This window comes from Pelodiscus sinensis, chromosome 2 (genome assembly GCF_049634645.1).
Source record: "Pelodiscus sinensis isolate JC-2024 chromosome 2, ASM4963464v1, whole genome shotgun sequence".
In the NCBI taxonomy this organism is placed as follows: Eukaryota; Metazoa; Chordata; order Testudines; family Trionychidae; genus Pelodiscus; species Pelodiscus sinensis.
In genome coordinates, this window is record NC_134712.1 from 193,518,503 (window position 1) to 193,531,577 (window position 13,075).

At 41.8% G+C, this 13,075-nt stretch overlaps 1 protein-coding gene across 5 annotated transcripts in view; it reads right to left on the reverse strand.

Annotated features, from left to right (window-relative positions):
- The window catches only part of PLCL2 (phospholipase C like 2), a 212,238-nt gene that overhangs the window by 126,000 nt on the left and 73,163 nt on the right, over positions 1–13,075 (reverse strand). Inside the window, exon 1 of one of the 5 annotated variants that reach the window (XM_075922107.1) lies at positions 11,805–11,868. The exons of the other annotated variants lie outside the window; for them this stretch is intronic. Coding sequence (XP_075778222.1) covers positions 11,805–11,867 — 63 coding nt within the window. The 5' untranslated portion in view covers position 11,868. Of the gene's footprint in view, positions 1–11,804; positions 11,869–13,075 lie in introns of those variants that run through there. 5 annotated transcript variants of the gene reach the window in all.

Sequence of the window (13,075 nt, forward strand, 5' to 3'; positions counted from 1 at the left end):
AACCCTGCCGTGGCTCCCCCACTTATTGACTAATCGACTAGTCAATTAGTTGATTAAACTAAATTTAACATCACTACATAAAGCACTTGTGCCATCTTCCAGCAAGCCTGGACAATATCTCCCATTTTCAGAGCCGGGCTGTCATTTGCATCAAAACTACACTAATCCATTATAAGCATTTCCTCAAAACAGAAACTTACAATACTGCTTGCATTACTAATATAAAAGGAGTTGCACTCACTTCCACTATGTCCGTACTCAACCCTTGTTGCTTCTAAAACTTAAAAATTAACTACAGTAACCAGGCCGTCTGTATTCTGTGGTTTGATGTAGAAATTTGAAGTAATGCTAAGAGCCAGGTGTGGCAAGAGTTACTGTAACTGATAGAAATGTGGCTATGTTTATTTAGCAATAATGCAAGAGCAGTGATCTTGATAACAGTATCAGATGATAAAAGGATGGTAGCAATAATAATACAGTCACAAGCATACTTAAAAACAATCTAAAAAACCCAAGGAATTAAAGTGGTCTTCACCTTACATCATGGAGCCGTTTGTGTCTTAACGGGGAAAAAAGTAATTACAGATTGAACCTCCCAAATCCAGGACTCTCTGGCCAGACCATGGATGTTGCTGGATCAAAGAATCCTGGAGGAGGTAGGGAAAACACAAGGGCTAGGGAGCCCTGGCTGGGACAGGAGGCATCTGTGGAGCCCCCATGCTGGCCAGGGAATCTCCAGCGTCAGTGAGGCCAGGTGGCATTTGGGAAGCTCCCGCTCTGATAGGGGAATCTCTGGCATTAGTGGGGCTAGATGGTAGCCAGGGAGCTCCTGGCATTAACTGGGCCAAGTGACCAAGGAGTCCCAACTCCAGCTGGGGAACCTCTGTCTGCAGTGGGGTTATTTATGGCTGGGCAGCCACAGAAAGCAATCCTAGCAAACCCCTGGTCGCAGCAGGGCTGGGGTGACCTAGCAGAGGGGCATGGTAGCCATGTGGCCCCAGCCATGAACCCCAGGGAACACCCTACAGCAGCAGGGCTGCCAGTGTCCAAGCAGTCCCCACAGGGTACCCCAGGAGACCCTGGAGCAGTGGGCAGGCAGCTGAGTGGGGAGCTGTGTCATATCAGTGTTAGGGGGGCCAGTGGCAAGGCAGGGAGCCCCACAGAGAGAAGCTGACCTCCCCTGTTCCAGCAAACACCTTGGTCCAGGATAGCTCAGGTGCTGAGGGTGCCTGACCAGGGAGGGCCAACCTGTAGTAATTCAGGTAGCTGCTTATACTCCTAGGGTATGTGTACACTACAAAGTTAGTTCGAACTAACGGACATTAGTTCGAACTAACTTTCATAGGCGCTACACTAGCGCTCCGTTAGTTCGAATTTAATTCGAACTAACAGAGCGCTTAGTTCGAACTAGGAAAACCTCATTTTACGAGGATTAAGCCTAGTTCGAACTAGCTAGTTCAAATTAAGGGGTGTGTAGCCCCTTAATTCGAACTAGTGGGAGGCTAGCCCTCCCCAGGTTTCCCTGGTGGCCACTCTGGCCAACACCAAGGAAACTCTTCTGCCCCCCTCCCAGCCCCGGACCCCTTAAAGGGGCACGGGCTGGCTACGGTGCCCGTGCCAGGTGCAAGCCTGCCAGCACCCAGCCAGCAGACCCTGCACCTGGCACGGATCGAGCCACCCACCCGATGCTCCCCAGCCCTCCCCCTCTTCCCGGGACCAGGCTGGCGGCTTCCGGGAGCTTGCCCGGGACCGCAAGAGGTGGGCACCCGCCTAGGCTAGTGCACACCACGATCTCCGCACTAGGCACAGGAAAGTGGCCGTCTAGGGCAGGAGAGCTGTTTGTTGGCTCAGCGTGGCAGCCATGTAAATTTAAATGAAGCAGCGATTATTTAAATCGCCGCTTCATTTTACTATGTCTGGTAGCCTAATCTATATGCCTCTGGGGACAGAGGCATGTAGTCTAAACGTACCCTAAGAGTGGGGGCCCAGAGGTAAGAGCACGGGCTCCAAGTGCCAGCCACCCAGGCTGTGAACAGAGGCCAAAGAGAGGGATGAGGAACAGGAGAAAGCTCCTGCTCTCAGTCCCGAGGCAGCCGGGGCTCCCACCACTGGCAATTCCATGCATGACAGGCCGTCTGCTGCCAGAACTGTGGTAGAAGCCTAATATTGCGGAATCCACAAATTCCTAAATGAAACAGCATTCAGATAAAGAGAGAGCAAGAGAGAATTAACTGGGATCACCCTGAGATTTGTTATCTTAACTAATTAAGAGATAAAGAAAATGCCAGGTTCTTGTATAGGGTACAAAAGAGTGAAATCTGGCAGTAAGACGAGACAGGAGTAAACACTACATGGGCAGGTCTGAGGGGAATAGAAGACATTTAACTTCCAAACTCCTAATTCAAATAATAGTCCAAATAAAATGAGACTACTCATGAATAAATATTTGTAACGACATACAAAAAGCATGCCGTGAAACATACAGAAAATGCAAAAAATTGTCCCAGTGTTTTTATGAAATGGTAATTTTTTTTTATTTGTTGGCCATTTAGTTGTACAACCTTATTATTGCCTCCATACATTTTTTTAAAATTTTGCATTTTAAATATGTAATTAATATGTATATTTTGTTTTTGTATTATTACTAATATGTAGAATTGAGATATATTATCAATATTATTTTCAACAATAATTAAAATAGGAATACAAAAGTTATATCACCTTTTAACTTCAATTAAAATCAGCAAATAAAACTGATATCATGAAGTATGTGTCATTCTGTGGCTAACTGGATGTGTATTTTTATCTTCTCTGGTTAGGTATCAGTTTTAGTAGCATAGTACTGAGACAGCACAATTTTCTGTTCTCTCTTCTGTTGACCTTCAGAGCACACAGTTGCCAGTACAAGTATAAAACAAGTTAACAGATCTGCTTTGGTAGAATTCAAATTTATAGATCCAAAAATGTAATTAATATAGACATCTCAAAAAGAAAATTCTCCATGCGGGCAAGTGATCCTCAACCAATCAGAAGGGGCTGCAGTTAGGAAAATGTTTTTAAGGTGAAATGTCCCAAGACAACCTAGACCTCAAACACAAATACAATGTAAAAAAATACAAATTGTCTCAAAATTTTGTTGGCCAATGTTGTAGGATTTTTTAAAATTAGCAATTATACATATATTATGAGTATATCACAACATTTGTATATATTTTATAGTTAAATTCAATTTAGTCTAGTTATTGTCTTGTTCCTAATTCTATCACACTTTCTATGACATAATTCAGCTTGTATACTCTTCCTGAAGCACAATGCCAGGCACGAATGTATTGGTGCAGACTTTATGGGCTCAAGCATCCACAGAAAAAAAATATGAGGTACTTAGCAATCAAAGAGTCCTGAGGTCCTGCCCCACTTGGCCTCTTCCCCCAATGACTCCACACTGTGCCACTTTCTATCCCCCACTCTGCCTCTTCATCCAACAAGGCCCTTTTTGTTCACTCCTCTCCATCCCATCATCTTCCCCTCAAAGTAGAGAAGTTACTTCATCAGTGTCAGCATCACAGATTATTTAATGTAACCCTCTCACCAGTCCCTGAGTTTTTAAACATTATTTCAATCCAAAGCAATAATTATTAAATAGGTCTACAATGAGAAAATGGAGAGGAAATATGCTCCTTGGCAACCTGCAGATCATACTGGAACAATGCTTGTGATACGGCATTTCCATTAACAGTAATTAGCATTTTCATTTTCACTTAAACAGAATCAAAATGATTTTTAAAAAAGAATTAGTATTGCAGTTAAGATACCTTTTCTTCTGAAAACTGTAATCAACATATATCAATGAGACTTATTCAGAGTGCTGAAATACATAAACAGAAGTTCTGATGAAAATTTTTTAAAAATTTTTCTAGTAATCATAGATGTAACTTGGATTTCACTGATATAAAGCATAGAATTTTTGTCATTTCTTGTTTCAGTTGTAAACAACAATTTGTCTAAATTGGTTAACTCAATCTCTCTCTATATATATAACATACATACATTCATACATACATATAATAGTTCGTCTACCTGTATTTCTGTCTGCAAGGCCGTTTGTTCAAGAACAAATGGTGAAGGCTAGGGTCACCAAATTTGATATGCAGGTTCCTCTTCTCCTAACTTAAAGCAAGGTCAGGGTTTGGGTGTGCCAAGACAACCACAAGACATGGAAAAAGGACCATTTTTAACATTCAAAGGGAGAGGCTGCTGTTTGGAGGGACACAATATGAGAATGGCCACAAGGGTCAGCAAGTCCTTAGGGGAGAACTATCCTGCAAAGTAGGATTGGCCAGCAGGACTCGGGCTCTGTCATCTTGCCTGCCAGCACAAGTGAGTAGTCCCACTGCCTCAAACCCTTTTGCCCGTTGTGGCCCTTGGCCAAAGCACCAGAGAGGGGCCTTGGAGAGAGAGAGAACAGGCCACTGGCTGCTGGAAGAGGAGAGAAAAGACCCTTGGTCACTAGGAGTGTGTCTAGATTACTGAATTTTGTCGACAAAAGTGGACTTTTGTCGACAAAACTATACCAGCGTCTACACTACCGCTGAGTTCTGTCGACATAACGTCGACAGAACTCAGCAGTTTTGTCGACGCTGGTATACCTCATTTTACGAGGCATAACACCTTCTGTTGACAGAGTTCTGTCGACAGAAGGTGTTATTGCCTGTAGGGTTGCGTAGAAAAGATTTTGTGAAGCTTAGAAGAGACTCTGAATTATTTTCTAATATATTTTACATCTTAGACAACTTTAAGTACATAGTTTAAGAGTAAAACTATACAGGCATATTATTATTTACAACTGGAAAATGACTTTTGTTGAACAAGGACAAATGTTAATATATCAATACAACCATACAAGATACTATGGAATAATGACTAGTGCACACAGCCAGAAGTTTGAAAACTTGGATTTATATTCCTGGCTCTACCATTGGCTCACAGTGAAAACAATAGCAAGACCCTAAATTTCTGTGTATCTCAGGCCCAGATCCTGCAAGAACAGATGAATGTGCTTACCTTTACTACTGGGAGGCCAGTAAATCAATGGAGGCCACTCACTATAACAAGCCTGGGCAAAATATGGCCCATGGGCTGCACTCAGCCTGCCAAGCCAAAAGACTCCCCACTTGCCTCACCCCACCCGAATACAGCTCAGAAATGCAGGTGCTGGGCAGTTTTGCTTTAAAATGTGTGAGCTTGGAGGAGAGAGGTGAAGGCTTTAGGAGCAGCTCCCACCCCCAGCACAAGCACCATGCCCCCCCCTTCCCTCCGGGGCTCAAAGTTATTCACAGCACATGGCTGCAGCCTGTGCATGGATGAGACAGGCAGGGAGGCTGCTCCAGGAAAGTGCTGGGCTGCTGATAAGTCTCCTGGCCACAGCCTGTCTCTGGTAGCCTAGTCCCTCTTTCCCCCAACCCTCTGCCCCCCCACTCCTCCACCCTACTCCACAAATACAAATCCTCTGCCTTCCTCCTGCACCCATATCCCCTCCCAGATCTGGCACCCCAATTCCCTGCCCCAGATCACAGTCCCCTCCTGCCCTACTTCACAACTCAAACCTCTGTACCTCAATCCCATGCACCTGTACCCCAATTTTCTGCCCTAGGTCACAATCCAACCCCCTGTAGTCCAGTCCAGTGCTCCCAGTCATAACTTCCTCCTTCAAACTCCCTCCCTTACTCCAAGCTCCCTTCTGCATTTAACCTCCATCTCAGGCCTCGCACGTCCTCCATTAGTATCACGGAAGAGTGTGGCTCTCAACCCGGGCTTCATTTGCAACTTCGGTTGCCTACATTAACCACTCTAGTTCGAACTAGGGTGGTAGTGTAGACATACTCTAGTATAGTTAAACATTTGCATAGGTGCTTGAAGGTTTGGTGCCTTAGTATAGACTGAGGACTTTGGCTTTAATTTCCTCAAGTATAAAATGAGACTATGTCTTTATCTTTATTAAGAATTTTGAAATCTTCAGGCAAAATATTTTTCCTAAAACAAAACAAATTAAGTTTCCTTAATTTTTATAGATACGTTGTATACCACTAAACAAAAACAAAACCTTTAAAAATGTTTTGGGTGAGCAGGACTGCCAAGTGTCATGTACTGTACCTGACACATTTGGAGTCCTGATTGCATTCCCGCAGCCCAGCTGTCATGTCAGTTGTGGGAAGCCATTTCACCTCCCTTCTCACCACTCTCCTTGCTAGATCTGAGAACAAAAGGAGTATCCAGCAACAGTGACAACAGCAGCTGCAGAAACAGGATTAGAAGGTGTCCGTGCTGGCCCTGTCTGCCACCTCCCTGCCAAACATCTTCTCAATCTTCCCCTCAACCATCCACAAAAGCTCCATGCTTTCCTCAGATACCCTCTGCTAGTGCTCCTATCTCAGCATCCAAAATCATCTTGACTTGGGGAATCATCCCAAGAGACAAGTATCAGAGGGGTAGCCATGTTAGTCTGGATCTGCAAAAGTGACAAGGAGTCCTGTAGCACCTTATACACTAACAGATGTATTGGAGCATAAGCTTTCATCCCAAGAGAGTAGTTCAATCTCCTCACTTATTCCGTCCTTCCTCTTACAGAAGAAACAAATACCACAAAACACAGGTGCCTTCAAAACAAAAATAAAAGCACTGATTATCCTGCAAAAATTTACTCACCCACAGGGAGTAGTGACTTTTCTGGGACAAGTATAACTAATGTCAACAATTTTGGTAGTAACTGTTTGTGTATTATATATATGTAATGCAAATATGTAACAAGTTAAAATGTCAGTTAAAATCTTGAGAAACATAAAAAGCTAATCACTTCAGGTGAGATTTCAGAGGCAGAAAAACTGAGTGGCGCCACTTAACACTCATTTACAAATTTAAAATATCTTCCCTTTTACTTCTAGAGATGTAGTCAACATAATTCAGTCTCCACCATAGATTGCACCCTAGATTGCACCCTAGACTACACCCTAGACCACATTATAGTAAAAACAAATCATGGAGGGAAAAAAAACAGCTGCATAGTACGAATTATACAATGAAAGCTTTGTTATCCAGTACTCTGTTAACCAGAGAACTTTGTTAATTGGCACTGCCTCCAGCCATAATACCACCACATCTTCAGGAACACATGCCTGACTCCCTCCTGTCCAGCCAGCTGTTGCAATGCTTCTGACAACCAGCACTGCTGGCTGACAACAGGCACCTCCTTCACTCTCAGCCTGCCTTCAGCTTCCAGGAGCCAGGTCTGCTGCTAGGGGGCGGGGCAGGGCAGATCAATAAGCTTAGTTATCCAGTACACTCAATTAACCAACAACCCCCATTCTCCATGAGTGCTGGATAACGAAGCTTTCACTGTAATTGTTTCTTTAATACAATTCATTTTCTGGATAGGAAACAGTAAGAATGGTTTGTTTACTTTTAAGAAAGAGGGGAAAAAGCTCCTCAACCATTCTGTTAAGGTTCTAACACCAGGAACAAGTAAAGAATCATGGTAGTATAAATTCTCTGACAAAAAGAAATATTAGGACAGTTTACCTGAGCAACTGTGCTATCACAGTCGATCACACTAGGGATATAGTTTCAGCTACTTAAATTTAAATCACAAAAAATACTAAACAGGCCACTATACAAGGTTGGATTCATATACGTCATTGTGCAGGTTGCACCGATCAGGGAGAAAATAGCTCTTGTTGCAAATAATTTACATAACCACAAAGCAGGAAAGGAGGAGTACCAACCCTTTCCACTTGCATAGCCTGCATAAACAGAACAGAAATGTTTTCACTCAGGTGAACTGGCAGGGCCTTCTAGACAAGGGGTGAGGAGCAGTCTGTGGAAGTGACCAACAGACACATTAGTCAGTGGAGCTTACCATCCCCGCAGTATTCAGTATTGTGTTTTCCCTCTGATCCAAGTAGCTCATCAAATTTTGGGGCCCTGAGATGTTCCAGTTGGAATCAGAAATTGATTGAGTTTGACATTTTCTTTTATGCATATTTTTACTTTAGGGTAAAATGTCTATGAATGTAGAAGGAACCAAGAATAAAAAGGAGAAATTTCTTAGCTTACACCACCTAGCTTTTTTTAGTCACCTGACCCAAAAGTGGAAGAGGAAGAATAGTTGAAATGACCAGGCACATTCAGCAGAGAGGGCAGAGCAGGGCTGGATAAGGTGGAGAAGAGGCAGGGCAGAGTACGGTTTGGTGGAAGGGCCAGAGTGGGGGCAGGACCTCCCTCCTTTCCCCCGCCCCAACAGTTTAGAAAGTCAGACACTGGAATAAGCTGAGTAAGTTGATTGGAACTGGGAGCCACAGCAGGGACTTGGAACTGATCGCACCAGGAAACTGACTCAGCTCAAGGGGCAGAGACTGAAAAATACTGGAACGGGGAGCTAGGTGACTGGAGGAGGCTTTGACTAGCTAAGGAAGGAGACTAGGGTTAGTTGCTGGGGAAGGAATGGACAGAAGGCTGTGAATGGCTAGGCAAGGACACTAGAAGCTAGTGAGGCAAATAAGGGGGAAACAGGAGCCAGTTGATAGGGAAGAGAACAATGAATTTGAATAAAAAGCTGGGGGAAAGGGAGGAGAGAGAGAAGCTGTGGGGAGAGTAGTGAAGAGAGAAGATATATCAGTGTGAAGGGAGAGAATTAGACTAGCTGAACAAAGAAACTGGGACAAGGAGCTGAGGAGGGGACATATGACTGAGATGGCATGAGGAATGCAGAAAGGGAGAGTCACAGGGTGTGACTATATGATTGAATAAGGAGCAGGGATGGGGAAAATGGGACTGTCTGGGCAAGGAGACTGTGACTGTGATGAAAAGTTCAGGAATGAAGCCTGGTAAATTAGGAGATCAGGGCTGGGATGAAGAGCCGGAGGTGAGGGAGAAGCTGGGATGGGGTCACAAAGGTTAGGATGGGTCTGAAAGATCTATGCTCACTAGGGCACTCTTCCCTCCAGAGCTAGGGATGGAACCTAATATTCCCCACACAAATGTTTATGAAAACCATTAGCAAATGTGTGTCTTCTCCTATAGTCCTGGTCCACACAGAAGATGGCAATGTAATATTGCTACAAGTTATTCATTATCTTAAGTGGCAGAGGTTGGTGCAGTTGGTCTAAAGATTCTGAACTTGCTGATGACCATGGGGATTTCAATGTGATGCCACGTTATGGAATTTCTATTTGCTTAAGGTACTTTTAAAAAAATAGGAAATTACACACACAATGTTAAAAAACATTATTAAAATTGAAAAATCAAGTACTCACATTAAGGAAATTCCAGAATACTTGTGCAGCTTCAATTTGTCCCTCTTGTACATATGCACTAGGATGCTGTTTTGAATTACGTAATCTTGAACTATTGTTTTTCCTTTTCTATGTTTTGAAGGGAATTTTCTTTTACACAAAAGAGATTGTAGATGAGGTTGTCAGTTATTTAGCTTTTCATCCAATTCCTTATGTTTGCCCAATTTTTTATAGCACATAATGCCACGTATACAATATCAATTAAAACACTGCTTATCTATTTAACTGAAACCATCCCTACGTTTGGACTTCCTTATGCATCATGACTTCTATTAGTATTTATAATATAGTAGTGCCTATATACCCATAGAGACAGCCTTGTACTAGATACTGTACAGACCAATCAATGTGTGATCGATCAGGGTCTCCTTGGCTCTGTCACCTAATGTGCTGACACACCAATGAGCCTGCTTCCCCTGACAGTTTGGACACCCTATAACTTTGTCTTGTTGAGCTTAGCTCTCCATCCTGCTTAAGTTTAGACACAGAAACAGGGCCACACCTCCAAGATTGCAAACAAAGACTAAAATCCGTACAGTGTGAGATCCTCTCCTAGCACTCAAGTACACAGCCCCTTTGAGAGCTGAATCCTAGATAAATATGTCTTAAATCTATGAGGTAATAAAATTAGCCTCTTTCTCAATGTAAAAAGAGATATGCACAGGGTTCCTGCTGCCTCGGGTAGGAATTGCTTGCATTGGATGTATTACAAAACAAAAATGATTTTATTAATATGAAACAGGATTTAAATAGTCATGAGAAGTAGCAGACAGAATAAAGTAGGTAACTGAACAAAATAACCGAACCTGCAAACTAAGCTTAATATATTAAAGGAACTAGTGACATATAAGATCTCACCCTAGATGTGATTCAAATAATCTTCTTCAGAGGGCAGACACCTTTCTAGGCTATGGTCAATTCCTTTTCCCAGTTCAGTCATAGTTGTTTCCAGTAGTCATCTTGGGCGGGGTAGCCAGGGAGAAATGATGACCCAGGTTCCCTCACTCCTCACCCTTAAATAGGATTTGCATTAATAGGGAATCCTTTATTTCAAGTTTGACCCCTTCCCAGCTTTTCATGGTAAATTACAGAAACCAAGATGGGTTCCAGCATCAGGTGACAAGGTCACATGTATCTGTAGAGCCTCTGTAGCCATTTTTCATAAGCTAACCCAAAGGTTCCCAGGAAGATTAGATTATTTTACAATTCACTGTCTCCTGCTGCTGGGCCATCAGAGAACTGTGTCTCTTTCACTGTAGTACCTGAACTGTCAGCAGTGGATGTAACCCAAAGCAGCAAATATGAAATTATGGATACACAGGTCAATATTCCTAAATTAGCTTACAAAAATGATACTTGCATACAAATAGCATTATCATATTCAGTAAATCATAACCTTTCCAATTATATTTTACATGAGCCATCTTGCATCAAGCATTTCTGCTATGACAGTCATATAACAAGTATATTTTCATAAAGCATGTGGGATATTATGTCACACAACGATTACAGGCAGTCAATGTGTCAAAGTATTTAACACCAGATGCAACAACTGGGAAAAGCAAACACGTAGAAGAAAGGAGAGAATGGACAGAGAAACAATGATACAAATGTGAATAGCAAAGAGAAAGTTCTCTCTGACACACTGTACAAAACTTGAAACTTTGAAACACATACAATTTTAAACCCATACAGAGAGGATAACACGTGTTTCATAACTCCTTATATGAGATAGAACTCTGGCCAAACGCCACATCTGCACCAAAAAGTTAGGCCAATCCAGTTACATTGCTCAGAGATGTGAAAAATCCACATTTCTGAAAGATGTAGTTAAGCCAAACTAACCACTGGTGTTGACAGAACTCAGCTACCTCTTGGAGAAGTGGATTAACTACTGATTAACTACAGCAACAAGAGAATCCCTCCCATTACTGTACTGAGTGTTTACACTGAAATACAATAGTACCATCACAGATTTCCTAGTGAAGACATAGCCTCACGCTACCTATATCTCTTGGTAGCCTATTGTTGTAATCTTTACACCTATGACAGAAACAATATAATCTTCTATTTTTGAAGAGGAGAGGATCTTTATAGATATTTGTTTCCCTGATGCTTATCACTGTATAATCATAGTGTCGGTAGAAAATATAAATATATTCCCCCAGCCCAAAATGCAATAAACAAGTTTTCAAAGAAAAACCTGAGATATCACTGCTTTTGAAATCCATTCCTTGTCAGTATTTAGAAAATACATTTAATTTATGTTTAAAACATAACCACAGTGAAAGGAGTTGTTCATTCTGCACACTATATCAAATGCATTTTTCTTTTAATTCTGTTCATTAGTTATTTACTGTAGTGAAGAGTGGTTAAAAAAGAACAGTGATCTACAAATATTTAATAAATTAACCCTATACAAGCGTGAAGAGAGACACGAAAGAGCCCAGAAAATCATACCATAAAGGATTTGTTCACCATCCGTGAGTCCACAAATGGGCTAAATGAAGTACTGTATATCATACTGGAAAAGATATTTAAAAAGTAAATAAATCACAATTGAAATAAGCATTCACAAATCTTTATTAAGCACAACCCACTAGACCATACATGTTTTACCAGCTAATTACAAATCAACAGATAAAACAAGTACTAATATATTTTCAACTAATATTTTCCCCAAGTTCCTTTTACTCCATTAAAAGCTTTCTTTTGCATGCCTTGCCACAGCAAGTTGATGGAGCTTTGATGCTTGTCCTGAAAATATCAGTAGCAAACTATCACTTAAAAAAACCTGAATTTAAGTAGTTAATAAGCATCAGATCTAAAGTGATTAGCACTACATTTGGAGAAAATGCTCATGTGCAAATACATAAATACATCAAAGACAATGATTTGTGACATCATATCTGTGGAAATATAGTGTTGCCTACTCTTACAACTTAATCTCAAACCTCAGGACAACTGGCATTTTTCTTAAATCCATTTTTGTCAAGTGATGGAGGTTCAACCAGTACAAGATTTAAAGATAAGAAACAGTAAACCAGATCTGATTAGATAGACTATGATTATGGGGAAATTATATGCTGAATTAATTTGAGACAATACTTATCAATAAATTTGTTAACTTTTCAACCTTATCTGCAATAATTATATGCCCCCAAGTAATTTATGCTATGTTTTAATTTGGGAAGAAAAACAAGAACAGTCAAAAACTATCATTGCCAGTTCTGTCTCACATATTCTATTATCTCCTTGACTTGAAAAATGCAATTACAAATCCGAAACCCTACCCCGTCTGCTCAAAGGTCTTGCCATCATGGTTCTTCGAGTAGTCAAGTACAGGCAGTCCCCGGGTTACGTACAAGATAGGGACTGTAGGTTTGTTCTTAAGTTGCATTTGTATGTAAGTCGGAACTGGTACATATTGTAGGGGAAACTCTAGCCAAACATTTCTCCACAGCTCAGTTTTATTCTCCCACACCTCACTTCCCTCTGTCCTTTATTCTCAAGCTGAGGTGTCTGCTGAGAAAAGCCGCTCCGCGTCTCCCTGGTCTGCTGGGGGGAGCACTAGCTTCACGTCTCCCTGGTCTGCTGCTAGTGCAGGGTTGCCTCACCCCGTTTGTAAGTAGGGATCCGATGTAAGTCGGATCCATGTAACCCAGGGACTGCCTGTATACAATTAACCAATAAGCCTCGGCTTATCGGTTAATCTTCTTGACTATTCACAT